Genomic DNA, 26,363 nt, shown 5'->3' with positions numbered 1-26,363 from the left:
GACCCTAGATGCTTTCTTCGTCCAGACAACGATCCGTCGTCAATATCTACATGATTTGCAAAAGTAGAAGGTCAAGCGAGGGTTCTTCTAAGAAGGGAGGGTTGAGATAATCTAGAACTGCTTCGTTACAGAGCTTATAAAGTTATCAAACGTCAAGATCAAGATCCAAATGGCGTATGAACTGAAGTGAACTGAGTCAAAGTACGCGGATCAGAGCAAGTGACTTCATTATTGGATTTACAATATTATCTATTTTTAAATGTGATGAAATCGACCCAGATGCGCGCGGTTTGGATGCATAAGGCTGTGTAAAGCTGATGACAGGGCAGATCCACCATCGCGTCTAGATATGCTGACGGGCAAGATGACTCATTTTCAGCATGACTCATCACATAATGCCCTATAAAGTCCTCCAATGTTGGGGACTTCCAGCATATACAACTCGATACGAAAATCAATACGACTTAGTGCCAGTGTTGTTAGCAGAAAAGCCGTCACGATGTGTATGCACGACCATCAAGAAGGCGCGGCATCAGAGCCGTCGCCGGACCACGCAGAGCCATTTCCTTGGCATGTTGGAGTTTTTGACGCTCACAATCACATTGGCGAACGAGTAAACTCCGTATCCGAATTGCTGAGCATGAAATCTCGGGCAGTAGCAATTATGGCAACGCGAACTCAAGACCAGCCTCTGATTGCCTCAATCGCCAAATCTCACGGCGTCAAAGGCCCGGGCTGCTTGTCCCAAGACAAAACGACCGTTATCGCAGGCTATGGAAGGCATCCATGGTTCTGTCATGAACTATTTGATGACTCGTTAGAGACTCCGACATACGTACCGTCCGATGACATCGAGGATGCGAAGGCGCAACACTACAAGGCTGTCCTTTCACCAGGTCCAACAGATCCAGCCTTCTGGGGCGATCTCCCAATGCCGATAGCACTCTCTACTTTTATCGCTGAGACTCGAGCTCGATTGATCGAAGACCCATGCGCCATGGTTGGAGAGATTGGTCTTGATAAACCCTTCCGACTGCCTATGCAGTGGACGGATCCCAAGCCAGACCCAGATCCAGACCGTACACCAGGAGGTCGTCAGAGGAGACCACTCAGTCAGCATCGCATCAACCTTACTCATCAAAAAGCTGTGTTCATGGCGCATCTCAAACTAGCAGGGGAGCTTGGAAGACCCGCTAGTGTTCATGGCGTGCAAGTCCATGGGATTCTTTACGATGCTTTGACCGAGTGTTGGAAGGGTCATGAACTTCGCGGTCGGCGCTCAAGAGACAAAGAGAAGAAAGAGGGAAAGGCTGAACAGCAGCCAGGAGACGCTCCAAAACCATACCCTCCACGAATCTGTCTTCACTCCTTCAGTGGTAAATCCGACGCTGTCAAACAATATCTCAAACCATCCATCCCAGCCAAGATCTTCTTCTCATTCTCGAAGACCAATAATTTGCGATCAGATGAAGAGAGGAAAAAGGCGGAAGATGCGATCAACATAGTGCCGGATAATCGGGTACTGGTTGAGAGTGATCTCCATACGGCTGGTGAGAGGATGGATAATGAGCTTGAGGAGATGTACCGCGTGATTTGCGAAGTTAAGGGATGGGGGTTAGACGAGGGCATCGGGAAAATAGCTGATAACTACCGGGAGTTCGTTTTCGGTTGATATACGGTTGCCCTAGACATTACACATCCGCAAAAACAAGGCCTGCAATCTTATACAAACACCAGGAATGAATCATTGTATGGGGAAATGTCGATTGAGAATTATGAAAGTTCTTAGAGTCCAGCTTGACCTGCAAGTCCTGCCAGGAAGGTCTATGCCATCGAATCGACGACGCACCAGTACCGAAGAAATGAAACGAAAAAATGTACACACGACACATTTCTAGCCTTACTTCTCGACTTCCACCGTCTGGCTTTTCTTCTCCTGGTTCAGGTATGTGCCCAAAACTTCAATGAGAAATCGCTCTCGGTGCAACAAGTGTCTTGGTCCTTGCTTCTTCAAGAATTGCAATGCTGCAGCAAGAATGAGAGGATGATGTTCTTCTGATACATCCAGAATGCTAGCAACACTGACTTGCACTCGAAGCTCCTGCGCCTTGACGAATAAGTGACCAATCTTCTTGTTGGAAACTAATCGCAGACTGAACTGTTCAAAGAGGTCATGCTTGACAAACAACTCTAAGACATCCTGCAGAGTATCCTCTTCTCCAAAGATCTGATCAAGACTGACGCCAGCGCCGTCTTGAATGGTATGTCGCAGTTGAGAAGTCGACTCGAGCGCCTCAGTGATATTATCAACGGTCAGCGGCGGTATCGCAGATATGCAAGGTCGATCATATCCCACTCTGTGTCGCCACCAAACGTTGCAAAAGATCGAAGTGACAATGACGGGAATGAGAATACAATAACCCCACCATCTCTCAGCCGTAATCATTGAACCAACTCCTCCGAGAACATTCGCGATGCCGTTGAGGATGAAGAAGAGCTGAACGTTGAAACATCTCTGCTTCAACAACGGAAGTGATGGTGAGCCTTGAAGTTCTTTCTTAGCCACTGCGACGTGCGATCGCATCTTGGAGACAACCATGGAAGCCCAAATCGCACTAATGAGACCGAATAGCGCGATGGGAGCGTTGCCGAGGTATCCGGACAGGATGTTACTCGCATGCCAAACCTTTCTGTTCGCGCCGCCAATAGCCATGTATGTACCAATGCTGATCAACATCGCGCCCCCTCCCATCAACAAGTCCATCGCCCACCGATTAATTATTTCAATTCGTAGTTCCCTCGTCGTAATCTCGATAAAAATATCGAGGCCCCTCGATTCAGCCCCAGCAGGGAGATTCTCCTTCTCCGTCTCGAGGTATTGTTTCTGCTGTCTCAAGAACTTGATGTTTCTCCATGCCTTTCTCGAATCGAAGAATGCGCAGATTGAGAGGACGAAGGCAGCAGTTCCGCCGATGGCCATGAAGACGATGGCGTAGATGGGTACAGGGACATCGTTCCATACGTTGGCGGCAAAGTCGCCTGCGTTTGCGAGTTCGAGAAAACCGACGGCGGCGAAGAGATTGTTTCGGAGACGGTTGTCGTCGATACAAGACCATTGCGAGCGCTTCTTTGCGAGGGTGACCGAATCAGGGCCGGGGACGGGGAGCTCGGTCGGGGGAAGATCGTGAGGCATGGCGGATGCCGCTGGAGCGGCGTCGCACTCCTTCATCATGATCGGGGCATCCATGACGAGAGATATAGGGAGGACTCTTCATCTGTCAACAATGTTTACATAATGAAGTGCGTGAGAACTTACGAAAAAAGCTTGATAAGCCGGGTTATATACAAAGATATCACATGGGAAAGCCAAGAAAACAAAAGCACCAAGTACAGATCATTACACCGGTGAGTCACTGCAAACTTCTCCCTCGGCAGGAAACAAGAGATATTAAAAGGAAGAAAAAAGGAAGAAAGTGGCTTCTTAATTTAGGAGACGTTACGTACGTAGAGTGACAGATGCTCGGACGTTCCGACCGCTTCGTCGTTGCCGGGCTCCACTTTGAGGGCCGTTGCAGCCGAAGCTTGGGGTATCCACGATTCGATCATCCCGCGAGGCGCAGCACCCTGTTCACTGAAGGATAGCCCTACAACGACATGCACAGGTCGATGAGGTCTATAAAAGATAGGATGCTGATAGAATACCAGTTATTGGGCTTGTTGAGATATCGTTAAAAAGGCAGAATGAGTGAAGAAACAGAGCATCACACAGGAAATCATCACTTGGCACAGTGGAGATCACGGCATTTCCAAGCCGAAGGCCACGCAAGCCTTGGCGAATTTCCTTCACAGCAAGGCTCGCAAATCGCTCTCGTCTCCAAGGGGAAAGGCACTTTCTCCAACAGGAATAGGACACCCTCAATTGGTCACGGATGATACCGTAGGGCCGAACGCCCTGTGAGCACTAAATATAGCAGAACCTTGTACGGCGCCACCAATTGAAACGTTGCACCCTCACTAATAAGCATCTTGGCGTCTAGAATACTTCGGCCCCTCGACCACTTTCACAGGCTTTCGACCGGTTTGAACAGCAACACCAGCCGTTAAGCTCAACCCATCGACGTTAGCGCTCTTCTCTAACGCCCAGAGCGCGATACCGATCCAGTTATCACCCCTATAGTTTAAGATTCCTTCAGGGACAGGGAAGACTGTCTGGGGTCCCACGTTGGCGACGTATTTTCCGTATTGGAAACCGTTTACGTAGAGTATAGCGCGGTACGCACCTGTGCTGGAGGTGTTGTTCTTGAAGGTGAATGATAGAGGAATGTCGTGTGTTGAAGAGGGGAGGTTGAGGGGAAGTTTGGCTGCGTAGAATGAAACGCCGGGCTTGGAAAGCCCTTTGAAGGGGGATCCGGATTTGAAGGAGGTTAGCGGAGGGGATGGGAGATGATAGCCTTGGCGCTCGAAGAAAAAGCCGCCTTCGTTGAGGGGACCGCGGAATTTGTCCTTGTAATTCTCGCCGCCGAGATTGCCGGTCAATTTCCACTTTGACACCTTGGTCTCTTTGCCAGAGTCTGAGGTGATGTGCCAGTCGAGAATTCCGCGAGGTTGCTTTGTCTCATCGACGCCGGGGACCCAGTTTCCGTTCAGGCCCATGTTGTCTACGATGACTGTGACGACGTGCTTCTTACCCTTTTCGGTCTTGGGAAGTTTGTATGTTGACGTGTCATTGTTGTTGTTGCCCCCGCCTGTGACGGACCCGACGAACTTGTCATCGAGCCAGACTGAGCTTCCATAAGCGCGTCCGCCAAACGTCCACAGTTTGAGCTTGGACTCTGACCCAGAAGCCGTAAAGTGACCGCGGAAGATGAGTGCACCAGCGTTAAAGCCATAGTCACCAGAGTACAGTGAGACGGAGTTGTTAAGAGGCCACTTCGAGTTGAGAGGCTTCTTGATATCCGCCGTGCGCCACTTGGAATCATCGTAGTCCTTCTTCACTTCAGGAAGGCCGTCGATGTAGTGCCAATCCAATGACTTGACATCAGGGACTTTGACGGTGGGAAGCTTGATCTCTGGGTTGACCAGCCAGTTTCCAAGCTTAGACTTGGTGAAGGAAGTGTCCTTGCCATTGATAGACAGACGAGATGTTCCTTTTGGTGCGCCGACGATTTCAACTGGTGTGGTGATGTTGAAGTCAGCTTGAACAGAAAGCTTGGAGCCTTCAACAGCAACAGAACGGACGAGGTATGGGCCGTTGATGATGACGGCGTCGGGGTTCATCACGGAAGATCCATACTCTCCACTCTTTTTGCTTGGGATAGTAGGTACCCAGTACTTGTACGCAGCATTGCGATCTAAACCTGTCAGCTAAGCCATCTAAGAGACGTGCGAAGACTTACCCAAGAGGTAGATGTAAAGAGATCCAGCCTGCACAACACGACGCTTGGTGCTAGTCTTGAACTGAATCACCCCAGCTCCGTTCTTCTTCTCAATCTTCACACCATCGCCCTCAACAACTTTAACCTTCTCCTGTCCCTTAACAGCAACTTCATGAACTTCATCAGCACCCCCATAAAGCACAAGAACAGTCTTATCCCCAAGCACCTTCCACGTAAAAACCTCAGCAGTGCTATACAATAACTTAAACTTGCCAACGGGGTAATCCACAACATGGATCTTCGAATCTCGTCTATGCAGCGACAAAGATCCGCCAAGTTGAGGGATGGTTAAAGTTCCAGTGGAGGTCTTGACTTTGAGCTTATAAGATGCTGAATCAGTGGTTCGGTAATCAGCGTGGCGTACGACGTAGAATGCATCATCTTTCTTTGTGGTTAGAGCTGTTACAGCGATGTTCTTGTTGTCAGTGTATTTTGTGGTTGTGAAGTTGCTTGCTTCTGTGATGGCGTAGTTTGGTGAGACGCGGAGGAATTGGCCTTGGAGCTTTATTTCGGAGTATTTCTCGCGGGTGATTGTTCGGTCTTCCTTGATAGCCTACAGAAGTGTCAGTAAATTTTCCATGCATTGTTTCGTGGCCAATTACTCACTGCTCCATAGTCGTAAGAAGTGTAGCCATCGGAATGGCCAAGATTACCCCAGTTCGTGCCGCCCCAAGTCTATGCCGTTAGCCATATCCACTGCATACTGAACAAACATAGATAGTACATACCATGTAGATATTAAAGATAGTAACACCAGCAGCAAGGTTGTTCTTGTAGAAGATGCGAGCGAACTCGTGGTTGGTGAGCTCATAGCAGTTGTCAAAGCCGCCGCCACCTGGTGGATCGAAACCTCCACCTTGGAACTACAAACTGTCAGTCGCCATCTATCCCAGGGGCTATACATACTCACTTCAATGATTGAGTACGGCGTGTTAGGGCTGATCTTCTCATGCTCGGCATGCCATGTCGTTGGAAGGCCATCCTTCGGCCATGTGTAGGGGTTTGCCTGTAATTGGTCAGCACCATCGACGTATCCGCGCTGACAGACCTACGCAGTCAAATCCAACAGGATATCCGTCATGGCCCTAAAAAGGTTAGTCAAGACTTTTCTCAGTCGATAAAAGAACTTACGTAAATGTCGACAGCGCCAGGTCCCGTTCCAGGAGCTCCAGTACCTCCTTGCCACGCATCATTGTTGATAAGAGGGACAACAACTCCAGCCTTGCGAACTTGGTCATTGACGTATTTCAAGTAATCATGGTTTGGGAAGGGCGTTCCCTGCGCAGCACTGTACTCGTTCTCCGGTTGGTACAGAATGACTGGTCCACCGTTGGTGATTTGAGCTTTTGCGATGATCTTGGCCACATGGGCAACATAACTAGACGATGTTAGTATCAACCTGTATCTGGTTGATTAGACCTACTTGTCGGTAGCAGCGAGATAATCCGTAGCATTCGTCCTCAAAAACCCCTTCACCCTTTGCAACCATCCCGGGAATCCACCCCCCGAAACCTCAGCATTGATATACGGTCCCGGTCTCGCAAGGAGATAAATCCCCGCATCATGCGCCGCATCAATAAAAGGCTGCAAATCCAGCGCACCTTCAGATCTAAATTCTCCAGGTTTTCCTTCAAGAAGTGCCCAGTCAACATAGAACGAAACCATGTTGAAACCCATAGCTTTGACCTTTTGGAAGAGATCTGGGTAGAGTGATGCGACGGGGAGACGAAAGGGGTGGATTTCGGCGGAGAATATTGTTACGCGCTCGCCATGGATGAAGAGTGAGTGTTCGTCGAATGTTACTATGTCTTGGAGAAGGGCTCGGGAGTCGAGGATGTTGGATGGACGAGTTCCGCGAGGGAGAACATTTTGCGCATGGCTGCTAGCCGCAAGGGCTGCGAAAAAGAAGTTTGACAACTTCATGATTGCGGCATACCCTTGAAGATAGTACTTGAACAATTAACTGTAAGGTCCATCATCTTATATATGAGTTACAATTACGTTCAGATCTGCCCATAACGGATGCACTCCCGAATATGCCGAAATGCAATAACACCTGCAATTGGTATTGGTGGAGAAGTATTATTTCCGTGTGAAATGCCGTCATGATCCTCCAAATGCCAGGGCCATCTCACGAGAGTTTGTAATTTATCCATAGTGATGGCGAGTTGCATGATTGAGGGGTTTGCAGGACAATTGAGTGATGTGATTGGAGCTCTTACAGTGATCTGCGGGAGCCTTGGCATGGGATATTTACCCCATGAATTACTACGCATGATACAGGTTCATGAATGAGGGGTTTTATGATGCGATTGGGATGATCATCGGATGGTTCGTTTGCATCCGTGAACTAAGTAGCTAGCGCTGGGTGGGTGGTCAAGGCGGACAACATACTGCACTATCGGATCGGGGAAGCCGGTCCGCAAAGTCAGTTAGACTCATGCAAACTACAATTGAAAATAGTATGGATTGCCTATCTATCTTGTCATTCCCTGTCAGCCATCATCTAATCAAGCACCAAAAGCACTCAGCAGCTTCTCATGCTCCTTCTTAGTAATAGGAATAACCGTTCCATGTCTCGGGCTCGTAGGGAGTTTATAGCTCGCTGAGACCTTCCAGCTCGGCTTATCCAAATCGCTAGTCTCAAGAGGCACATAACCCTTACCACCATACTCATCCACAAAAAGATAAAACTTCTCGCCATTGGCATCACCAGCGTTACCCTTGAAAGCAGTAGGACCCTCAACAGCTTGAAGACCAGCGTTTTTGCCAATGCAAGTAGCTTGAACGGTCCACCCGTCAACGGGGGCAAGCAGGTTGGAGGACTTCTCTTGAATGATGTCTGTGCAGCCGCTGGCTGATGCCTCGTCTTTAGTGAAGCGATAGAATGAGTTGCCAGACTTGAGAACGGTGGTGTCAATGCGGGAGGTCTTGCTGTCTTGCCAGATCTCAGCCTTGGAGAATGTGACGAAGTCGCGGGTGAGAGAGTAGAGCATGCGGTGATAAGAGTTGTCTGAGTGATCAGCTGTGTTGTACAGCGATGATGCCCAGAAGACAACGTATGAGTTCTTCTCATCGTCCCAGAACGCCTCAGGCGCCCAGGTATTCCCGGCGTTGTCGGGAGAAACCTTGACGTGTCGCTGCTCAGACCATGTGACAAGATCATCCGACTCCCAGATCTCAAGGTACAAACTTCCCTTGCGGACTGCATCGCCCCATGAAGTTCCACTGCCAATAGACAAATCCGTCGCAATCATGAAAAACTTGTCACCTTCAACAGATCGAATAACAAAAGGATCTCTCAACCCCTTCGTACCCAGCTTCGACGTAATAACAGGCTGTCCGCCATTAAGCTCCTGCCAATCCAACGCATTATTTCCCTTGCTGGCAGCAAAGTAGATATTCTCTCCCTGTTTCGAATTACCCGTAAAGTACGAAAACGCATAAGCCTCATACGGATCTTGTTGAACGGCCTGACGAACCGAAGCGTTAAACTCGCGCTCGTGCAATTGGCCGTCTACTTCGAGGGACGCGACGAGGAGGACGTCGGAGGTGGTGGGTTGACGCTTCACGAGACCATCGTGGCTGATGATGGAAGGATCGCTGCTGCGCCAGGTGATGGAGTGCCCGTTTGAGGTGGAGGGGAGTGTGATGTGGCTGCGGATGTCCTCGAGGTTGCGGACGTTGAGGGAGGAGAGGGCTTCGTGGGAGTGGATGCCCGTGGCGAGGGAGAGGAGAGCTAGGGAGAGGGATTGAAGACGGGGCAACATGGTGAAGAATGGCAATGGCCCTGGCGCAGAGATGAGAGAGCCGTAGGGGATGTCTCCTAAGATGAATGGTCGCGATACTGTCGTCCTTTATATACACCGCACATCTTTCCAACCTGACCAAACTTGGCTCCTTCACGATCTCCACCCAATGTCCTCAATTGCCTCCATTAGTCCACGGACCTCTCATCAATCAATCCTATTCTGTCGCTTGGCAAACTATAACACGGTCGTTTACTATTTCTTTTCGACGTCATTCGGTAGTTATTACCCCGGATCGACATTTCCTATCCCTTCTGGGGTAGCAAACCGACCCCTGCAAATGTTTCGTTACACGCGCCATGTTTTTAGGTTATACTCCGCATAAACGCCGAGCTTTTATTCGCGCGCAAAAATGTAGTGGATAAAAGATTATCTGGATCGCAAGTTTTTGGGTTCGAGATGGATACGAGGCATCATGTGCGCTGGTGATCATTACTGGATAAGTAAGGTGGTTGATTGTTTTTGGCGGGTTGATTGGGGGACCTCGGGAGTTGAGCGGTTTACCCCAGATGCGCCATGTGCAATGCTGGGGATGCTGTTTGTCGGGGTAAGGCTTTGTATACGTATGCATAGCGATATGCATAATTGCTGGGTGAGGTGGCGCGTAAGGATTTTGCTTTCGTCTAGAATATTAGCTCGATGGATGCATTACTCAACTGGCGCGGATATTCTGTCCTGTTCCGGTCAAAACCGATTATGCCAGCCAAACAGCGTTTCGCAACGTGTGAAAAGCTCGTGAGATTTGATTCCATATTCTAAAACCCCCTTTATTCTCGGCGGATCTACCCGTAGGTAGCTTCAACATGGCTGTACCGGGCTGCTATACGAGTGACTTCAGGGTAAGCCAGATTAACGACGAGGGATTCAAGACTTACATCCATGAGATTACCTTGGTGCTTACAGATGATCTGTTTGCTTCATGATGTAACACTAGACCCTCAGAGAGACAACGAGAGTCCTGGATGTCTCCTGCTTCTTATCATTGCCGTGATTGTCAAGATCTGTTAATCGTGACGGCTTTACTGTTTAAACCTTCAACCGGGTCGGGCATGCACACCACTGCGCGATAATTCGAATTGAATGACCAGTCATTTCTTCTTTCTGTCTCAAATAGTTAACTACTTTCCTCGTACAAGTAGCGGATGAGCCTCCGTGTTAAGCACATACTTCATCTTCCCATCACTCCTAACCTGCAACTCCGAATCCTCCGCAAACATCAAATACAAATACTTCAACGTCTCCGCCAACCAAAAACTCTCCATCTTGTCAACAAACTTCCTCGTCTTATCATCCTTCGTCTTCATAACACTCTTCAATCCCGTATATCCTCCCTCAATCTTACACATCCGGTTCAATGCCTCAAATGCCTCCCATGCCCAGTCTTGGTATTTGTGATCACCGGTGGCGCGGTAGGCGTAGTAAAGACTTTCGATGGTTTCGGGGCGAAGGATGTACTCAGCGTTTGTGTGATAGTAGCCGCTTTTCTCGTAGAAGGATTGCCATTTTGGAGCGGGGAGACGTTTGGATGATGCCTTAGCCAGAGGCTGACGGCCGTCGTCGACCCAGCGGAAGACTTCGGGACCGATACCACTGGGGCTTTGGCGATAGACTTCATAGTATGACTCCGAGAGTTTGACGCCAAAGTCAACGAATGTTTGGTTCTGGAGAAGTAGCCCACCGAGGATTAGAGAGCCGCCACAAACACTCGCCACTGCAAATGTTAGACTGGCTGCTACACAATAGCTTCAGCTAGGATAAAGACTTACGATGACTTGAGATAGGGATCATGGTGTTTCCACGCATTTCTCCCAGGAACGTCAGATCCGGTCTTGTTGATGGCGAAGAAGCCAGGTACAACATGGACGATTCGGCCGCTTGAATCCAGCTCTCTCCAAACTCCGCAAAAGCAACTGAATCGTACGCATACATCTTGATCAGATACTCATAGTAGCTATCCGAGCCACCTCCCCAACCAGCCTGATAATCACCAAAGTAGCCATCTTTGAGCTTGACGTACGTCCCAATCAGACCCGGAAGTGTAAAACTCTGCTTCGTCTTGGGATGGATTAAATGATCTTGGGCTCTCTGGGCGAGCTTGGCGTATGTCTGGTTGCCAGTCAAATCACTTAATCGAGTCCATTCGAGGACAAGTGTCCCGAAACAAGTGATGGAGTTGTCGATGTTGCCGAATCGACGGAGCTGAGGATTGAAGATAATCTCATCGTCGGGAATGCCGGATGGTGTGTCGAAGGCGATGCTGAGTCTGTCTGCAAGAATGACTGCCGCTTTTAGCAGATTGTTTCTCAAGTACATGTCTGTACAGAGGTGTTTGTATGACCCAGATAGTAAATCGAATGCTATTTATATGATTAGGAGGAGGAATTTGGTATTTAGGTTGGATGCTTGCCTGATAAAAGACCCCCAAGATAACGAATAGTCGTTTCGAAAAGTGAGATGGGTTGATCAGGCACAACAGTCACAGTAAAGTCTGTGAGCATGATCTGTCTGAGAATCTTATCCACGATCTCAGCGTCCTCCATGATAATGGCTGTACTCAGCCCATCAACCGCCGTCGCGCCCCAGCCATTTCTTATGACATGTCAGTAACTGCCCCACAGCTCCTTGAGAAGGTATGGACTTACCGATCATCCTCAAAGGTCTTACTGATTGGCAACAACGTATCATGAGGTGCCGCAAATTCCTCATATTTATTCCACGAAAACCTGAACGCTTCGACTATCGCTTTGGCTCGTAGCGGGTCGCCTTTTAGCTTGGCGGGAGCCTTTTGTAGATTGGGGTCTGAGTGACTAGGTTGTGAGGCTCGTCGGGAAAACAGAAGTGAAAAGACATGGTAGGTGATGAAAATGGCTCCCAGCCAAATGATGGCTTTCTGGACCGATCTCTGCATTATTCTCCACCGCCAACCCAAACGGACGTTTAAAAGTTTAGAAGAAGTAAGAGATCACAAGAAAGAATGAAAGAGCGAAAGGGAAACTGAACGGCTTCATCGATCGCCAGTCCTGGGTGAGCGTTGATTTCAGAAAAGCTGAAGATTCCCCCTGAGTGAATCTTATCGGTTATCGTCCCAATTTTCAGCTTAGGGGCCGATCCTTATCAAAGCCTCCGTCAGCGACGCACCTAAGGCCCGAACAGTGGTTAGGCCCCCGTCAGTTACGCCCTTAGCGCTGAGCTCCCCCCTGGAAATCCGTTGAAACTATCGAATCTAGCTGACCACCTGCAGCAAATGACAGGTGAACCAACGATGCGCTAACTCAAGTTGACAGGATCTTAAGATCTTTCTGGCTAGAGTCGCGAAACTATTGTTTCGTCTGCAAGGTACCCTTCACCAAAATGTTTGCTTTGCTCACTTAATGATTGCCTTGGCATGCAAAAATAACCAACTCTGCCTCATGTCATGTGGGAGGCCGGAGCTAAAACTCAGTCCGGTCCAATTCTTAAAATGTAGTCTCCTTTTCGAGGAGAACCTTCTTCCTCTCTTCAACGTTTGCCGTTCGTACACTCGTTTATACAACAACGCTACCATTACTCTCTTTAATCTTCAGGATGCGTTGGATTTCTGTCGCCGCTGTTCTCGGCGCTGCGCTGCTCCCTGCTAGCGCTCGTCCGCTGTGCCATCCCGATCGATCGACTACGACTGGTCTGCCCTCGACTACAGCAACTACGAGCGTCGAGACTTTGAGCACCGACTCCGCGACTGCCACTGAGACCTCGGCAATTGAGACAACGGTTACTTTCGTTACTACTTTCACTGAATCGGGGACCGCTACTGCGACTACGGGTTTCACTACTATCACCTCTGCGGCCACCAGCGAGGCTGCGACAACTACCTCCGAGGCTCCTGAGGTCACGAACTACATCCAGAACGGCGACTTTGAGGATAGCCCCAACACGGATTGGAGTCTTCGAACCAGTGACATCAAGAACGACCCTGAACGAGCTCGTTCCGGCAACAAATACGTGTAAGTCTTCCCAATAACCCGTTCCAGAGCATTACCAATAAGAAGCAGCCAATACGATGTCGATGACTCCGAAGCCGTCGGCGGCAATCAACTGAACCAAACCGTCAACGATCTCGATACCGAGCGACTCTACCGTCTTACAACCTATGCTACCGTTTTCAACACTCCCGCGCCTGTCAAGGAAGAAAGCACCATCTGCGTCATCCAAGCTCTGCAGGAGAGCACGATCCTGTCTCAGTGGCGCCTCGACTTTACGGACTTGGGTACATACAAGCCGCTCTTCGTCGATTTCACGCCCGTAGATGAGGATGTTACGATTACAATGAGACTTCGATGTACCACTGGAAAGAAGGTCACTTTCTCTGTTGGTCTGGATGATGTTTCTCTGTATGACATTGGCCCTAAGCTGGTTGGTTAAGCTACGGTATGTTACCGATCATCATAGTCAGACACTGAGATCTCATTGTTGGGAATTATCAGGTCAACCAAGTTCAAGCCCCGATCTTATGAGCTCGGGATGCAAAGGGATCTTGCTATGATATTTATTCTTCTTCGAACTTGATGAAACGCTTTTACACATATATGGCCATTAATCTTACATCTTCTATCACTATCCTGTGCATGGGATATTATACAGTGTTTGAACTCAGTATTGGGCCCTTGAGATATATGTATCGCTGGTCATAGAGTTCGAAGCAATAGTGAAGCAATGACCACCAGATCGTTCAATTCGTTCTTCATACTCAGTCTCTCCGATTTCCAAACCCATGGCACCTTGCTAACCTCCAAACATCCCCCTTCAGTTACCGGCGCTCTCGTGAACCCCTTCTTACAGCTTCTGACCAGCAGTGCCAGGAATAGTGGAAGCAACCTTTCCGGATCCCAGAAGTGTAACCTTGTATGGAAGCGAAGCAGAAGTGAGAGTGCCCTTAGGAGCAGAGTTGACCGAACCACCAAGGTTGACATCCTCAACAACAGCATAACCAGTCTCCTTGGAATCAGCAAAGAAAATAGCGCGCTCAACAGAGTTGGCGAAAGCAGAGCTCTGGACGAGAACTTGAGCGCCCATGCGGGTGTTGACACCGGAAAGAAGAATGCCGTCCCAGTAGTTGTTGACGAGGTGGACGGTAGCGAAGCGGATGAGGGGCTGGCGGCTGCTGACGTTCTTCCAGTAGTTGTTCGCGTAGGTGATGTGGAGCTTGCCCTTGTCCTCTGAGGCGTTGCTGTCGGAGTGGCCGATCAGAGAGCCCTTCCACTGAAGCCGAGGGTCAGCAAACAACAATATTTGGCTTAGAAACGAGGTCAACTTACGTGATCGTGGAAGTAGGTGTTGGAGACAGTAATCCAATCAGCACCATGGGAAATGTCAAGAAGGCCATCAAGGTCATCCTTTCCAAGACTCAGATCACCGGAGAGGTCGCAGTGATCAACCCAAACGTTAGTAGACTCATCGATGCCAATAGCATCGCCGTTGGAAGCATCAACCTTGGCGATCTTGAGGTTTCGAAGAATGACGTTCTTCTGGCGACGCACATAGAAGCCAACACCAGTGATTGCTACAAATCATCAGCTCAGACTACCCCAACAGCAGGAGCGTTGACTTACAGCTTCCGGCAGCACCAATGATGGTCTTGTCAGATGCAGGTCGAACTCTATCACTGCCTGTCAACTTGCCAGAGACGATAATGGTGAGAGGTTCGGTGCGCTTAGCAGCTTCGATGAGAGCGGCGACTGTAGTGACAGTGACAGTCGAGCCCTTGGCACCGCCAGTGGTTCCGCCGTTCTGGGTGCAGTATCCGACGGTGCAAGGCTCTGCAGCTTGGCGCTTGAGGAGGGCATCGCGGCTCTCAAGTGGGGAAGCAACTGCCAAGGTGGCAAAGAGGGTAGTGATGGCTGAAGTGAACTTCATGATGCTGGTTGTTTCCGAAGTCTTGTGTAAGTCAGGATAGTCACTTATGGGAAAGTCGAAGTCGGATGGTTTCAATAATTTGGATATTATTATCTCGACTTCTCAAGAGGTCTTTATAGAATTTCATCACTCTCATTAAACTTCAAACACAACTATTCCTACTGGTAGCACGCAAGACACCAATCCCCAATTCAGAATTCGGACCCCGGAGTCTATGCTTCGATTGCCTTTTCTGGAGATGCCATCACGAGCCTCTCACAGCGTCTATTGGAGTATGAATACATTGTCTGAGTACAGAACCTTGCATCGTGAAGGTATGTGAAACATTCAAGTCTGGATGATGTTGCAATCGGAAAAGATCGATGTCATAGATGGTTGTCATTGGTGGAATTGGCTGGGCTGAGAGGCCGTGGTTGGTGGATGATCTGGAAATACCCCGGATTGTGACGATCTGTCGTCCACTGTCATTACCGGCAGTGACTTGTTAATCTGGGGTAATGATAAAAGGAAATTCTTGGCAGTCAAGAAATATTCTTCTCAACAATACGATTCTTCGATAAGAGAACGTTCAGCTGATAGAGCCCGGCATTCACTCCTCATTCCACGAGTTCACTGTTGATATCGGGCGGCTGGCCGAACACCAATCTAACACCTATGGATTATCCCAGCTCAACGTTTAACGTAATTATGCATAAACTCCATATCCGGAGCTCGATCATGAGACCAAAATCGTACATACCCCAAAGTTTCGAATGTAAATTGTGGGGGCACCAGGTAGCCTTCGGTAATACCGTCATGCATGGGCTTTTCCATTTGTACGGAAAAGGCGAGTGAGCAGCAGTTCCCCCAATGTTTGAGATGTTCCTCGAATCATGCGATGGAGCAGAAACAGTCATTTGTCGACGTACTGCCGTATTAAATCATTGATCCTTTGCACATTTTGGGGGTTGTTTCGCTTTTACTGTCCAAATATATTTCGGTCAAGAAAGATATCTACCGCTGCAACAATCACCCGAAATACCGAGAGCACAGCCACACAATTTGATGGCCGCCATGATCATTATCTAGGCCTTAGGAAGTCAAAATGAATCTAAAGATGTTCGAGTCTCATTTTAGTTATAGGTGACTAATTTGCGAGAACCTACGCATGGATAGGTATGGAGTTCCTACACCACTGCGATACGGTGATAAGGCTGAGGGGACTGAGCTTTGAAAGAATCTCCAGCCCGAAAACAAGGCAGAGAGCACAGATTAACAAATATGGGCATTACAAACCTTGCCCTCACTAATGTCTAAGATGTGGCTTTGGCTCCTTCGTCTACCATGGCTCCGTCAGTCCCTTCGACTGAGTTTCATTAGCTGGGATGCCAATTGAGCGTTTCCTTCTAGGATACCGCTACTAGGTATACAGATATCGTGGCATGTATGCCCACTATTAAAACCTGGGGTCAACTCCATTCACGTATCTGGACAATCCTAACCTATCGAGGGGAAAGTGATCCAGGCCAATCGGTTGACAGCCTCTCCTGTCAATCAGTAGATCTACCCAAGGTGCAGAACCAATGGAAAAATGACTTGGGACCGAGAATACCAGCAGAACGGAATTAGTAGGTGTCAAAAACCCGAACGGTCTAATGGTGCCTGGAGTTCAGGTAACTTGACCACTAAACGCTCTGATAGAGAGGAAGAACTTCTCAGGCCAATGTTACGAAGCTGTTAGCACTTGAATACATGAGGTCAAATGAGGGGCCAAGCACCTCTATTTCCAATTTGATGTTGAATGAAGATGCCAACTTGAGACTCCAAGATGAGACGCTGCCTTCATACAAGCAACAAAGGCAGAAGCAGAGCCTCTCACTGCTGACGATATCCAATTAGTCCTTCTAATGGAGTCTTGAGAGCCGTTTATTGTTAACTTCCAGATAATGTGATTGTCCTGATTCAATATCGCTCAGGGAAAGTTTGGGGGTGATCCCAGCCCCGCACATGCAAGCTTTCAAGGTTGAGCACAGTTCCCCCACAAATGCTTGATCGAATCAACCCAGACTGTCCAACAAGCATCCCAAGCTAACAAGTACTAAGAAGCGGGAGCAAAATTTATGGTTAATCAGACCCAGCCTATTATTTCGGGTCCGTGACTGGTGGAATAGCTGGTCCCCGCACGGAGGAATATGGAACCACAAATCGCCTTCTTCCAGAGGTTCGATTAAGCTTACCCCGCGTCTTCCCTCCCCCCACAGATGGACCATGAATCTACGATACAAACGAAGCCTTCAAAGAAGCCTAAATTAACAACCCCGGATTTTACAGCATCTGGAAAAGATGCCAAGAAGAAGATCTTATGTTTGCTGCACGATGATTCATGGAAACATGTCCTTGGTGTCGACATGACATGTTAACTTAGAGTCTTGGCACGCAGTGAACCGAGCGAAGGACCAGGCTAATGTCATCGGTTCCATACAAAGCGGTGAAATGGTAGGGCAGGCACCAAGTCTGTTGGTTGGATGATGAACTGAGGTTGGTATGTTATAGCATGGAGTGCTTATTATCCATATCAGCCAAAAACATATATAAGCAGCAATTTCATCCTAATCTCTACCTATCTCACCTCTTGCCAATAAGTTTTGAGCTTGCACTCTTGCCTTTGACCCTTACCAGGACTGAAGTCGCATCTCGAATCCATCATGAAGGCCTCACTACTCCTATCTCTCCTCCCCGTCGCCCAAGCCGCCGTCATTGACACCCGTCAGTCCAAGACCGGCGATGGCAAGCAAGGTGACACCGATGCCACCCAAGGAGATCTCAGCCAAAGGCCACCACCACGCTTCCCCTTCCCCATTACCAAGTTCCCCGTCGCCAAGGAGACAGTCGTCCTAAAGAATGCCAAGTACATCATGCCTGGCGAGGTCTTCGATGGCAAGATGAAGCGCTATGAACGACCTGAGGGGAGCTGTAATGAACAAGCTGAGGGCACTGATGCTGATGCTGTGTTCAACTTATTGCCTGGTTCGACTATTCGAAATGTCATCATTGGAAAGAACCAGGCTGAGGGTATCCATGCTTTGGGTGATGCCTGGGTTGAGAATGGTGAGCAGCTTTATTTGTCTTTGACTGGCTTATACTAACTTGTGCAGTTTGGTGGGAGGACGTTTGTGAAGATGCTCTCACGTCCAAGGGCCTGAACACCCAGTTGAGGGTCATTGGCGGTGGAGCCCGAAGCGCAACAGATAAGGTATGCAAGAAGAATAGCGAGAACGCTGATTTTCTAATCATTCGCAGATCTTCCAAGACAACTCGCTTGGTGGCAAGTACAACATCACCGGCTTCTACGCTGAGGGTTTCGGAACCTTCTACCAGTCTTGCGGCAACTGCCTCAACCAAGCCAAGCGCAACGCCACGATTCAGAACGTCATTGCCGTTGACGGTCTCAGAATGGGCATCGTAAGAATCACTTCCACCAAGAACCTCGAATGTTTCTAACAGTTTTAGATCAACCCCAACTACGGTGATGAGTTCCGTCTCAAGAATGCTCAAATCGACAACGTCACCAGCATTGTTGACAAGGAAATCGGCAACAACGTGCAGACTGTTCCATACTATGTCGGAAACGGACCCGATGAGAAGTATGCTTTGTATAACGAGACAAGGGATAACATTACAAAGTTCAAGGGCAAGGTTACGAATGCGTATGAGCCCGAGGATCCTTATGAGTGGCTTGAAGAGTTCTGGCCCGAGGGCTTCAACTAATCCAGTCAATGATGCATAGGATACCCGCGAGGACGGAAGGCGAGAAGAGCCAACCTAATGTTAATGAAATAGGTGTCGGTAGAACTTGTGCTCTTGCCTACCATTTGGAACAAGATCTGTTTGGTGAGATTCACAATAGCAAAATACGAGATAAATATCATTACATGCCACAACTTGGGGCCACTTTTATATTCTTACTTCCTCCGGCTTATTAGTTCTTCTTAAATTAGCAGAAAGCGTTCTTTTCCCAGAATTTAGGCGCAAAGAGATCCTCTATTAAGCAAGTTCTAGACTCTTTCTATATCAATGCAGGATGCTCAAACTTTATACTTAAAACATTAACCCTCGACTAAGAATTTATGAGGGCGGTAGCAAGCTAAGGAGAATTAAACAACTGATAGAAGGCACAAGCGAAATTGTCACCAGGTCGTGTACAGGTCTTGAGGAAAGGGCTACAGGCCCTCAAGAGCCTTCGGAGGATTCAAGAATGTCAAATAAGAGCACATATTGAACAAGTGACTATTTGAAAGGTTTATTAAGTACGTTGACGGCTCTAGATCTAGGCTACTATCTCGGGGCTAGATTCAAACTTCAATACTATCATTTTGGGCATGCATGCTTTCTATACAAGGGACAACTTTAACCCTAGTAGCAATTTCTTCGGATAGCTCAAGAATTCGTCAATGTAGACATCAAGTTTTTCCAAGTATTTGAGCCAAGTCTGACTGTCTTGTCGATATCCATTTTGTTGATTCGCAACGCAATAATCTTCCTTGGAATCGACCTCCTACCCTACTGTAGACTACGGAGAGCATACAGATCTATTCAAGAGAAGACGTGTTCTCTTTATGCGATTTGTTTACAACACTGGAAAGGCCAGACGCTGAAGTTACATATCAATATATATATGATGATGTTGACAACAATATTGGAGAACGCATATACATGGATCTTTTGAATGTTCAGGTAGCAGGCTGAGGCGAACTTTCCTATCCTACAGCTTATTCGTCATATCTAAGCATTCCAAATCACTTGGATTTGTCGCTATATCGTCGGGTTACACAGAAAGGTGATGTAACGTGAACCCTCTTCAGTATTTGTCACGCAACAAAATAATGTCACTGGAGGACTTGTCCTTCAAGGTTTACGTGGTCCGAAATGTCCGAGTGCTGCATAACACATGCATAATATCATCTTGTATCGATAAGAAGGGTCTAAGGGTCCTCATCCATGACAATATCTTCCCCGCCTAACCGTTACACTACTGACTCAGAAGAGGGGCAATTGAGACTCAACTGCAACTTGTATTGGACAAAGAGTATTATCAAAGCATGCGTCAGTGAGTAGTTTCTCAACGAGGCCTTCAAAAAGTGCCATCGCTTCAATCCGCCAATCGGGACATCGGGATCCCTGTCCTGCTCACCAAGGGTCTGGCATCAGTGCCGACCCGCGACGATAACATCATCAAGCCACGAAGAAATAACCTCAACTCAACGGTCAATAAATCCCCGACTAGACACTAACCGTCGGTAGATCTCCATCTTTTCACATCGCCGTGACATTCGAACTGGGGCGTTTTGCTGAGAAAGATGGTGACTACAGCTTACTAAACCCTGCGTGAAGCGGGGACTGCATGATGACAAACCCGCGCCAAAGGCTTACGGTACACCTTCAACTGGATCTTGTAGCGGGCCGACCTTATGCATATTTGTATTGCTTCTCGTGGCGCCGTGGTGGCTTGGGCCAATATGCGTGAGGATAGCTTCGGCCGACTGAGGCGGACTTCATTTCCGACTGTGCATTTGGGCATGGATTGGCGTTGGAATCAAGGACCTTTCACTCCAGGATCTTACAGCATGCAAAGATTGCAGTATGCAGAATTCAGAACCTGCATGTGAAGTATTTGATGTTGAGTTCTTGAGTATATATAGCTGGATATCAACCCGAGTTAGAGGAAGTTCGTCAGGTTCAACAGCCATCTCACAGCTCCAGTACCAACCAGCAACCCAAGGCTTTCGACAATGAAGTTCAGTGCCATTATCGCCGCTGGCGTCCTTTCTGTTTCTGCTCTTGCTAAGAGCAGTTACAAGTATGAGCGCCTTGACAAGAACGATGCCGTGAGTTATCCGGCACCATCTGTTACTTCATGATGCTAACAGTTTTAGGTTCTCCTCGTGGTCGATATCCAGGAAGGCCTTTACCAGTTGACCAGAGATTGGGATCCTACTCTGTATCATCACCAGTCTATGGCTCACGCTGCTCTTGGTCAGGCTTTCGACATGCCTGTTATCCTGACTACCTCCGCCGATCAGGGTAAGTCCTCAACCCTGTCTTATCTCAAAGATTCTTACTGACAACTCAGGCCCCAACGGTCCTCTCATGCGAGAGATCCGCGAAATGTACCCCAAGGCCCCTCTCGTCCAACGCCAAGGCCAAGTCAACGCCTGGGACAGTGAAGAGTTCCGCGACGCCGTCAAGGCCACCAACAAGTCCCAGGTTATCCTCGCCGGCATCACCACCGACGTCTGCACCACCTTCCTCGCTCTCTCCCTCCGTGATGCGGGTTACTCCGTCTGGGCCAACATGGAAGCATCCGGCACTACGACCCCTCTTATCCGTGACATTTCCAACGATCGCATGCGCGATGCTGGTGTTCAGGTTGTGAGCTTGTTCTCCATTGTCTGTGAGCTGATGCGCGATTGGAGGAACAAGCCTGGTGCTAAGGAGATCTACCCTTGGCTTGGACAGTACTACCCTGCTGCTGGTTACATGGCTCGTGGCCATGCTGCGGCTATTACTAACGGCACTATCCAGCCCGGTGAGGATGGATATACTCACTATCCTTAGAGCTAGATTGATTTCTAGTATTGGCAGTGTCGTTGCCTAGATGGATAATGACTTGCTCTGGGAGCTGGCTTGAAAGGCAGCTGGATAGTCTTCAACTCCCAAAACAACCATCTCTGTCCCCATTTGGAGGAGATGGTTTCATATAGACTTTGCTTCATTCTTCTTCAACTTTAACAATGAATACACGATCATTGATTCTAGACTTCCTTTTCCCTACATAAGTGACTCCGTTTGACTAACATGCCTAAAAGTCTACGCATTCTTCGAACTCGCCCGACGGCAACAATATGCAAGAAAACGGTCAGTAAAACATTTGCGATCACGAAGCCTTTATTACGCCGTCGGATTATAAGTCTCACCATGTATTCCGCTCTCATCAGCCCACGGATGACCAAGCTCTGAAGCGCCGCGGAGTCCGATCTGCCCCGTGAATCACAACCCTCTTGAATGAGGGCGAGAAATCATGAGACCAGGCCTATCAGGGCATTCCTGATAACGGCCCCGAGCACAAGTCAGATATGACTACTGCCAATAATTTAAGCTTAACAGACCACCTAATGGCACGGAATCTGACATCTCGGTCTGTATTGGTAGGCCGCCAATCAGACCACCTTAGCCAAGATGACAGCACCTGATCATGTGCCACCAACACGTTGTCGTCAGCCATAACCCCAAAGACCAGCAACTCTATAAAGTCTCGCTAACGGCACTGATGCAATCTTAGATCGTGGCCCATAATTATCATACTTACCAAGAGTCAGTCTAGAAATTGCAGCTATGGCATCGAATAGCACGCTCCCTCTCACCATGCGCGCCACACAATGGCGCTCAATCAAAGGCGGCATCGACAAGAACTTAACCCTCATCGCCGACGCGAAGCTCCCCAAGAATGCTTCATCGCTTCCGAAAGGACAAACCCTTGTCAAAGTCGCATACGCATCGGTCAATCATCTCGACTACAAAGTCGCCGAGATGCCTCTCACTAACTTCATGTTCTCTAAACCCGTCACGCCAGGCCTTGACTTCTCGGGCACAATTGTCTCGACGACACTGAATGAGTTTCAGTCTGGTCAAAAGGTATTTGGAAGGACAGAGTTACCGATTGGTGGAACATTAGCAGAGTATGTTGTTGTAGGGAGTAAGGGAATGGCAGCGTTGCCAGATGATGTTAAGCTCAGAGATGCAGCTTGTGTAGGGATTTGTGGAACAACGGCGTTGCAGTGCATGTCACCGTTTGTGAAAGCGGGTGATAGGGCGTTTATTAATGGTGGCAGTGGAGGTGTTGGTGTTTTTGCCATTCAAGTTGCCAAAGCTTTGGGGTGTTCTCATGTCACGGTCACTTGCTCCGCTTCCAACGCTGACTTTTGTCGAAGCCTTGGTGCCGATGAGATTGTTGACTACAAATCCGAAGACACCATTGAAGTACTAAGAAAGAAGGAGGAAAGGTTTGACTTCATTCTCGACACGGTATTCAACAATCCATATCTCTACTGGCAGTCCCATCAGTATCTCAAACCCGAGGGGCAGTATGTTTGCGTTGGTCTGCCACCACGCTTTCAGACCTTCAAATCCCTACTTACTATCACCCTGTTACCGAGATGGTTGGGTGGTGGGAAGAGAAAGTTCAAGTATCATTCGGTGACAGCGAACAGGAAGGACTTTGGGCAAGTTGCAGATTGGATGAAGGATGGGAAGATCAAGGCCGTTATCGAGGAGGAGTTTGGGCTGGAGGATGCGGGGAGGGCGTATGCGAGGTTGAAGGAGGGGAGGACGAGAGGGAAATTGGTTGTGCGTGTTGGAGGTGAAGCTGGTGTTGATTGATAAGGTATGGTTGGATCATGGAGGTCATGGAATGACCTGACCAAGGGAAATATCGAAATGGACTTTTGAGGGACATGCTACGATCATTTTGGGTATGGAAAGAAGAATAATGATGGCAAAAGGCTACAACGGGTTATCACTACTGGTAATTGGATCTCTAATCCAAATTGAACAGAGATTTATTATTTCGGCACCGGGAAGACGATTTTCATGAACCCAAGCTTCCTATATAGACTCCGCCTCCAACGCCAGTAGTATACAGACGAGCTCAGAGAATAATAGCCTGAGGATTCAAATTCGAAAACATCTGATTCCACATCATATCCTCCTCGGGCGCTCGTTTCCAAATATCCTCCAACACCGCGATGACTGAATGGACCGAAGCAAATCGTATCTCATCATAAATAAATCCTGCAAGACCACGCACTAGACGCTGTTGCTTTGGGCATTGTGAGTGCGCTCCTGCTATGCAGATAGGTAGTACAGCGCAGTTGAGAATTTTCGACGGTTTCTGGATACTGAAGATACAGTCGAGACAAGATTGGGTATGTTGCTGGACGAGGGCATGGTTTGCTGGTAGACCGCAGACAGCTCGGTACAAGTAGATCAGTGCGGCATGCTGGAAGATGCGGACAAGGCTAAAGGCTTGTGCTAATTCTGTGTCGCATTCTGTTGACGGTGTATCAACAGGTGATGAACGAGGCGACGTCAAATCTTCAATAGCCAATGAAGCATACGTCGGCCTCAAAGCCGCTTCGAAGATGCGTATCCTCTCAATCGAGAACTCTTCGATCATCCGTGTCGTCGCATCAAGATAAAACGCCATACTCGAAATTTGCTGAAAGACCGTTGACAAGGAGCAATAACCTTGTGTATCTCGTCCCCACCAAACAGGTCCTCGGTCAACGACCTCCCAGATCGCCGGCGGGAATGATGGTGGTTTTCCTGTAAGCATAGCGCTTGTGAGATCTGTCGTCGCAAATTCTGATAGCATCATATGAAGCGGATCTTGGCCTGTGCCTAGGACAGTGGTCATGCCGCCGAGTTGGTTGACGATGGCCAAGACTCCGTCTCTGTGACTTGATGTCGATGCTGATGATTGCGCGCATTCGAGGAATCCATCATGGAAGTAGAGTAACAGCACCGCAAACAGCAACGTCTGCAAAGGACCATCTTCTTTCGAACAACATCCATCGACCTCTTCTCTCAGCGCAGCCAAGCATTCCATCCTCTTCACGTTCAAAATACTCCGACTGTTCCGTCCATCCTGCAACCACCGATGCGAATCAGCAAGAACACACGTCGCAAGTAACACAACACGATGCTGCAGCGCAACAAAGGTAGGTGGCGCACAAGGTTTCGAAGCAGTCGTCAACAAAGGCCAGAACCTTCCGTGAAAGTAATCCAACGAGCGCTTCTCGTATACTGCCAGTGACGCAGCGAGTTGCTCATCGCGCGTGGTAACCTGATAAATCGCCGGGACCGTAACGGCAGGCCGTGTACTCCAGCGAATGAGCCGTTCGTTATAATCACATGCAGCTCCGACTTTGGCGCAGCGCGAACAGGTTGGTTTTGCGAGATCGCATTTAATTCTGCGCTTTTTGCAGGGCCAGCATGAGCCCTCTACTACACGAACGCGAGTCTTTGGCATTGTCGATAATTGTATTCGGGGTTTGATAGTTGGAGGGTAAAGTTGGGGATTCGCTGGTCGTTGGTATTAACATTGTTGAGATATGCCAAGGCCTGAAACAAGTCACGGGCCCAGCGATCCGGAGGCAGATAAGGGAGAGATTGCGCGGGGAACAAGGTGAATGTCCGGCCAAGCCTCCGCAATTCAAGCCCCGCTTGAGAATGGGCAATCTAATTACTTGTTTGAGATTAGTGTCTGATATCATTGCGAGTCATGGTTGGTTGGCTGAGCGGGGTTACGGGTTTAAGTGCTGAATGATTGGTCCGGCTTTAGAACGGACGAGTCATGGTAAGGCGTAGGGTAGCTAAAATCAATGTGGATTCGGGAAAATGGATGTTGGTGATAGTTTAAAGCTTTAGAGAATGGTGAAAGATATGGATTGAGTCTAAGTAAGAATTACACCAACTCTTGTTTCAAAATCTGTTGTCATCACTGTGTTTATAGCTCTTCTCCTTGGCAAATTGCCACATGAACAACAGCAAGAACTACTACGGCTTGTAAAATAATATTGATCGTCCATCATTATAGTACTGAGCCCGTCCATGTAATCTTACACCTGCCGCCATTGGGAGACATGGAGGATTGTGATAATGGCTTAATCGACTCGAATCGAGGGCAGATTGGGATGCTCATCTACTAGCTGTTTACCACAGAAGCCCTCACGCTCCATTGAAACAGCCTGTGTCTAATTATCATCTAGTTGATCAGTCTTCTTGCAATTGGAAATCATCTATATAAAGTAAAAGAACAATATCATTTTCCATCTAGAACTATATGTATTTTCTATCTCTACTTAAGATGGTATAATTAGCATCGGACACAACTATAGCTATTTGCTCTGGAACCATCAGATGCACCGTCCAATTCTCTGATCTTGGCAGTTACAAGACCTCCGGTATATTTAGAAGTGACTTAGAGGCCCAGGTGACTCAGAAAGCCGCCGCTTTGACAATGACTGACGCTGATGCTCTGGTGCTTGAACCAGATGGTAACTATGTCGGCAAATGCTCACTGATTGCGAGTTGTAACTGTAGTTTTCTGGCACTGTAACTTGCATCACATACTGTGTGTGATGAACGACGTTGAAAGTCCTGACATCATATTAGCCCCATTGGCTATTTTCCT

At 48.3% G+C, this 26,363-nt stretch overlaps 11 protein-coding genes across 13 annotated transcripts; 5 read left to right on the top strand and 6 right to left on the bottom strand.

Annotated features, from left to right (window-relative positions):
- Positions 1-664: 664 nt before the first annotated feature.
- Positions 665-1,796, top strand: FOIG_15040 (uncharacterized protein; the record flags this gene model as incomplete). Its single annotated transcript, XM_031216361.1, has 1 exon — positions 665-1,796. The coding sequence occupies one exon, from the start codon at positions 665-667 to the stop codon at positions 1,670-1,672; it is 1,008 nt and encodes a 335-aa protein (XP_031054043.1). The 3' UTR covers positions 1,673-1,796.
- FOIG_15039 (uncharacterized protein) lies at positions 1,464-3,478 on the bottom strand. Of its 2 annotated transcripts, none has more exons than XM_031216359.1 (2): positions 3,317-3,478; positions 1,464-3,269 (listed from the first exon to the last, which is right to left on the bottom strand). In XM_031216359.1, the coding sequence occupies exon 2, from the start codon at positions 3,245-3,247 to the stop codon at positions 1,901-1,903; it is 1,347 nt and encodes a 448-aa protein (XP_031054041.1). In that variant the 5' UTR covers positions 3,248-3,269; positions 3,317-3,478; the 3' UTR covers positions 1,464-1,900. The 2 variants fall into 2 exon arrangements, with proteins under 2 accessions (XP_031054041.1, XP_031054042.1); XM_031216360.1 differs by having other exon boundaries at positions 1,464-3,267.
- A 381-nt stretch (positions 3,479-3,859) lies between these two features.
- Positions 3,860-7,358, bottom strand: FOIG_15038 (beta-galactosidase; the record flags this gene model as incomplete). Its single annotated transcript, XM_031216358.1, has 8 exons — positions 3,860-5,351; positions 5,397-5,988; positions 6,042-6,110; positions 6,164-6,298; positions 6,346-6,441; positions 6,488-6,520; positions 6,567-6,813; positions 6,859-7,358. 8 exons carry the CDS (start codon positions 7,356-7,358, stop codon positions 4,015-4,017), a joined length of 3,009 nt encoding a protein of 1,002 aa, XP_031054040.1. The 3' UTR covers positions 3,860-4,014.
- A 452-nt stretch (positions 7,359-7,810) lies between these two features.
- On the bottom strand, positions 7,811-9,394 carry FOIG_15037 (uncharacterized protein). The gene has a single exon (XM_031216357.1). It carries the CDS (start codon positions 9,203-9,205, stop codon positions 7,946-7,948), a length of 1,260 nt encoding a protein of 419 aa, XP_031054039.1. The 5' UTR covers positions 9,206-9,394; the 3' UTR covers positions 7,811-7,945.
- A 920-nt stretch (positions 9,395-10,314) lies between these two features.
- FOIG_15036 (uncharacterized protein) lies at positions 10,315-12,273 on the bottom strand. Its single transcript, XM_031216356.1, has 4 exons — positions 11,887-12,273; positions 11,652-11,833; positions 11,011-11,601; positions 10,315-10,955 (listed from the first exon to the last, which is right to left on the bottom strand). Exons 1-4 carry the CDS (start codon positions 12,150-12,152, stop codon positions 10,363-10,365), a joined length of 1,632 nt encoding a protein of 543 aa, XP_031054038.1. The 5' UTR covers positions 12,153-12,273; the 3' UTR covers positions 10,315-10,362.
- A 371-nt stretch (positions 12,274-12,644) lies between these two features.
- FOIG_15035 (uncharacterized protein) lies at positions 12,645-14,022 on the top strand. 2 transcript variants are annotated; one of them, XM_031216355.1, is made up of 3 exons: positions 12,645-13,224; positions 13,273-13,648; positions 13,705-14,022. In XM_031216355.1, the coding sequence occupies exons 1-2, from the start codon at positions 12,809-12,811 to the stop codon at positions 13,640-13,642; spliced, it is 786 nt and encodes a 261-aa protein (XP_031054037.1). In that variant the 5' UTR covers positions 12,645-12,808; the 3' UTR covers positions 13,643-13,648; positions 13,705-14,022. The 2 variants fall into 2 exon arrangements, with proteins under 2 accessions (XP_031054037.1, XP_031054036.1); XM_031216354.1 differs by having other exon boundaries at positions 13,273-14,022.
- Positions 13,792-15,302, bottom strand: FOIG_15034 (pectate lyase plyB). Its single transcript, XM_031216353.1, has 3 exons — positions 14,830-15,302; positions 14,536-14,780; positions 13,792-14,479 (listed from the first exon to the last, which is right to left on the bottom strand). The coding sequence occupies exons 1-3, from the start codon at positions 15,131-15,133 to the stop codon at positions 14,054-14,056; spliced, it is 975 nt and encodes a 324-aa protein (XP_031054035.1). The 5' UTR covers positions 15,134-15,302; the 3' UTR covers positions 13,792-14,053.
- Positions 15,303-17,379: 2,077 nt separating this feature from the next.
- FOIG_15033 (uncharacterized protein) lies at positions 17,380-19,459 on the top strand. The gene is made up of 4 exons (XM_031216352.1): positions 17,380-18,220; positions 18,268-18,365; positions 18,413-18,574; positions 18,623-19,459. The coding sequence occupies exons 1-4, from the start codon at positions 17,818-17,820 to the stop codon at positions 18,878-18,880; spliced, it is 921 nt and encodes a 306-aa protein (XP_031054034.1). The 5' UTR covers positions 17,380-17,817; the 3' UTR covers positions 18,881-19,459.
- Positions 19,460-20,697: 1,238 nt separating this feature from the next.
- Positions 20,698-21,929, top strand: FOIG_15032 (uncharacterized protein). Its single transcript, XM_031216351.1, has 3 exons — positions 20,698-20,997; positions 21,046-21,193; positions 21,243-21,929. Exons 1-3 carry the CDS (start codon positions 20,902-20,904, stop codon positions 21,725-21,727), a joined length of 729 nt encoding a protein of 242 aa, XP_031054033.1. The 5' UTR covers positions 20,698-20,901; the 3' UTR covers positions 21,728-21,929.
- Positions 21,930-22,358: 429 nt separating this feature from the next.
- FOIG_15031 (uncharacterized protein) lies at positions 22,359-24,187 on the top strand. The gene has a single exon (XM_031216350.1). The coding sequence runs from the start codon at positions 22,505-22,507 to the stop codon at positions 23,546-23,548; it is 1,044 nt and encodes a 347-aa protein (XP_031054032.1). The 5' UTR covers positions 22,359-22,504; the 3' UTR covers positions 23,549-24,187.
- Positions 23,645-25,291, bottom strand: FOIG_15030 (uncharacterized protein). Its single transcript, XM_031216349.1, has one exon. It carries the CDS (start codon positions 25,197-25,199, stop codon positions 23,817-23,819), a length of 1,383 nt encoding a protein of 460 aa, XP_031054031.1. The 5' UTR covers positions 25,200-25,291; the 3' UTR covers positions 23,645-23,816.
- Positions 25,292-26,363: the final 1,072 nt, after the last annotated feature.

The sequence above is a fragment of the Fusarium odoratissimum genome, assembly GCF_000260195.1.
Source record: "Fusarium odoratissimum NRRL 54006 unplaced genomic scaffold supercont1.46, whole genome shotgun sequence".
NCBI classification, from domain to species: Eukaryota; Fungi; Ascomycota; class Sordariomycetes; order Hypocreales; family Nectriaceae; genus Fusarium; species Fusarium odoratissimum.
Note: the sequence above shows the minus strand (reverse complement) of the source record. Positions and strands in the feature narration are given on the sequence as shown.

What these genes read in the sequence shown, in the direction of transcription:
- FOIG_15039 (XM_031216359.1), bottom strand. Translation starts at nt 3,247, where the DNA reads ATGGATGCCCCGATCATGATGAAGGAGTGCGACGCCGCTCCAGCGGCA.
- FOIG_15037 (XM_031216357.1), bottom strand. Translation starts at nt 9,205, where the DNA reads ATGTTGCCCCGTCTTCAATCCCTCTCCCTAGCTCTCCTCTCCCTCGCC.
- FOIG_15036 (XM_031216356.1), bottom strand. Translation starts at nt 12,152, where the DNA reads ATGCAGAGATCGGTCCAGAAAGCCATCATTTGGCTGGGAGCCATTTTC. An exon ending in AAGACCTTTGAGGATGATCG is followed by an intron (nt 11,834 to 11,886) that starts GTAAGTCCATAC and finishes ACATGTCATAAG; the next exon opens with AAATGGCTGGGGCGCGACGG. An exon ending in TCTTGGGGGTCTTTTATCAG is followed by an intron (nt 11,602 to 11,651) that starts GCAAGCATCCAA and finishes TCATATAAATAG; the next exon opens with CATTCGATTTACTATCTGGG.
- FOIG_15035 (XM_031216355.1), top strand. Translation starts at nt 12,809, where the DNA reads ATGCGTTGGATTTCTGTCGCCGCTGTTCTCGGCGCTGCGCTGCTCCCT. An exon ending in CGTTCCGGCAACAAATACGT is followed by an intron (nt 13,225 to 13,272) that starts GTAAGTCTTCCC and finishes AATAAGAAGCAG; the next exon opens with CCAATACGATGTCGATGACT.
- FOIG_15034 (XM_031216353.1), bottom strand. Translation starts at nt 15,133, where the DNA reads ATGAAGTTCACTTCAGCCATCACTACCCTCTTTGCCACCTTGGCAGTT. An exon ending in CATTGGTGCTGCCGGAAGCT is followed by an intron (nt 14,781 to 14,829) that starts GTAAGTCAACGC and finishes GATGATTTGTAG; the next exon opens with CAATCACTGGTGTTGGCTTC. An exon ending in ACACCTACTTCCACGATCAC is followed by an intron (nt 14,480 to 14,535) that starts GTAAGTTGACCT and finishes CCTCGGCTTCAG; the next exon opens with TGGAAGGGCTCTCTGATCGG.
- FOIG_15033 (XM_031216352.1), top strand. Translation starts at nt 17,818, where the DNA reads ATGAAGGCCTCACTACTCCTATCTCTCCTCCCCGTCGCCCAAGCCGCC. An exon ending in TGATGCCTGGGTTGAGAATG is followed by an intron (nt 18,221 to 18,267) that starts GTGAGCAGCTTT and finishes TAACTTGTGCAG; the next exon opens with TTTGGTGGGAGGACGTTTGT. An exon ending in CCCGAAGCGCAACAGATAAG is followed by an intron (nt 18,366 to 18,412) that starts GTATGCAAGAAG and finishes AATCATTCGCAG; the next exon opens with ATCTTCCAAGACAACTCGCT.
- FOIG_15032 (XM_031216351.1), top strand. Translation starts at nt 20,902, where the DNA reads ATGAAGTTCAGTGCCATTATCGCCGCTGGCGTCCTTTCTGTTTCTGCT. An exon ending in GCCTTGACAAGAACGATGCC is followed by an intron (nt 20,998 to 21,045) that starts GTGAGTTATCCG and finishes TAACAGTTTTAG; the next exon opens with GTTCTCCTCGTGGTCGATAT. An exon ending in GACTACCTCCGCCGATCAGG is followed by an intron (nt 21,194 to 21,242) that starts GTAAGTCCTCAA and finishes CTGACAACTCAG; the next exon opens with GCCCCAACGGTCCTCTCATG.
- FOIG_15031 (XM_031216350.1), top strand. Translation starts at nt 22,505, where the DNA reads ATGGCATCGAATAGCACGCTCCCTCTCACCATGCGCGCCACACAATGG.
- FOIG_15030 (XM_031216349.1), bottom strand. Translation starts at nt 25,199, where the DNA reads ATGCCAAAGACTCGCGTTCGTGTAGTAGAGGGCTCATGCTGGCCCTGC.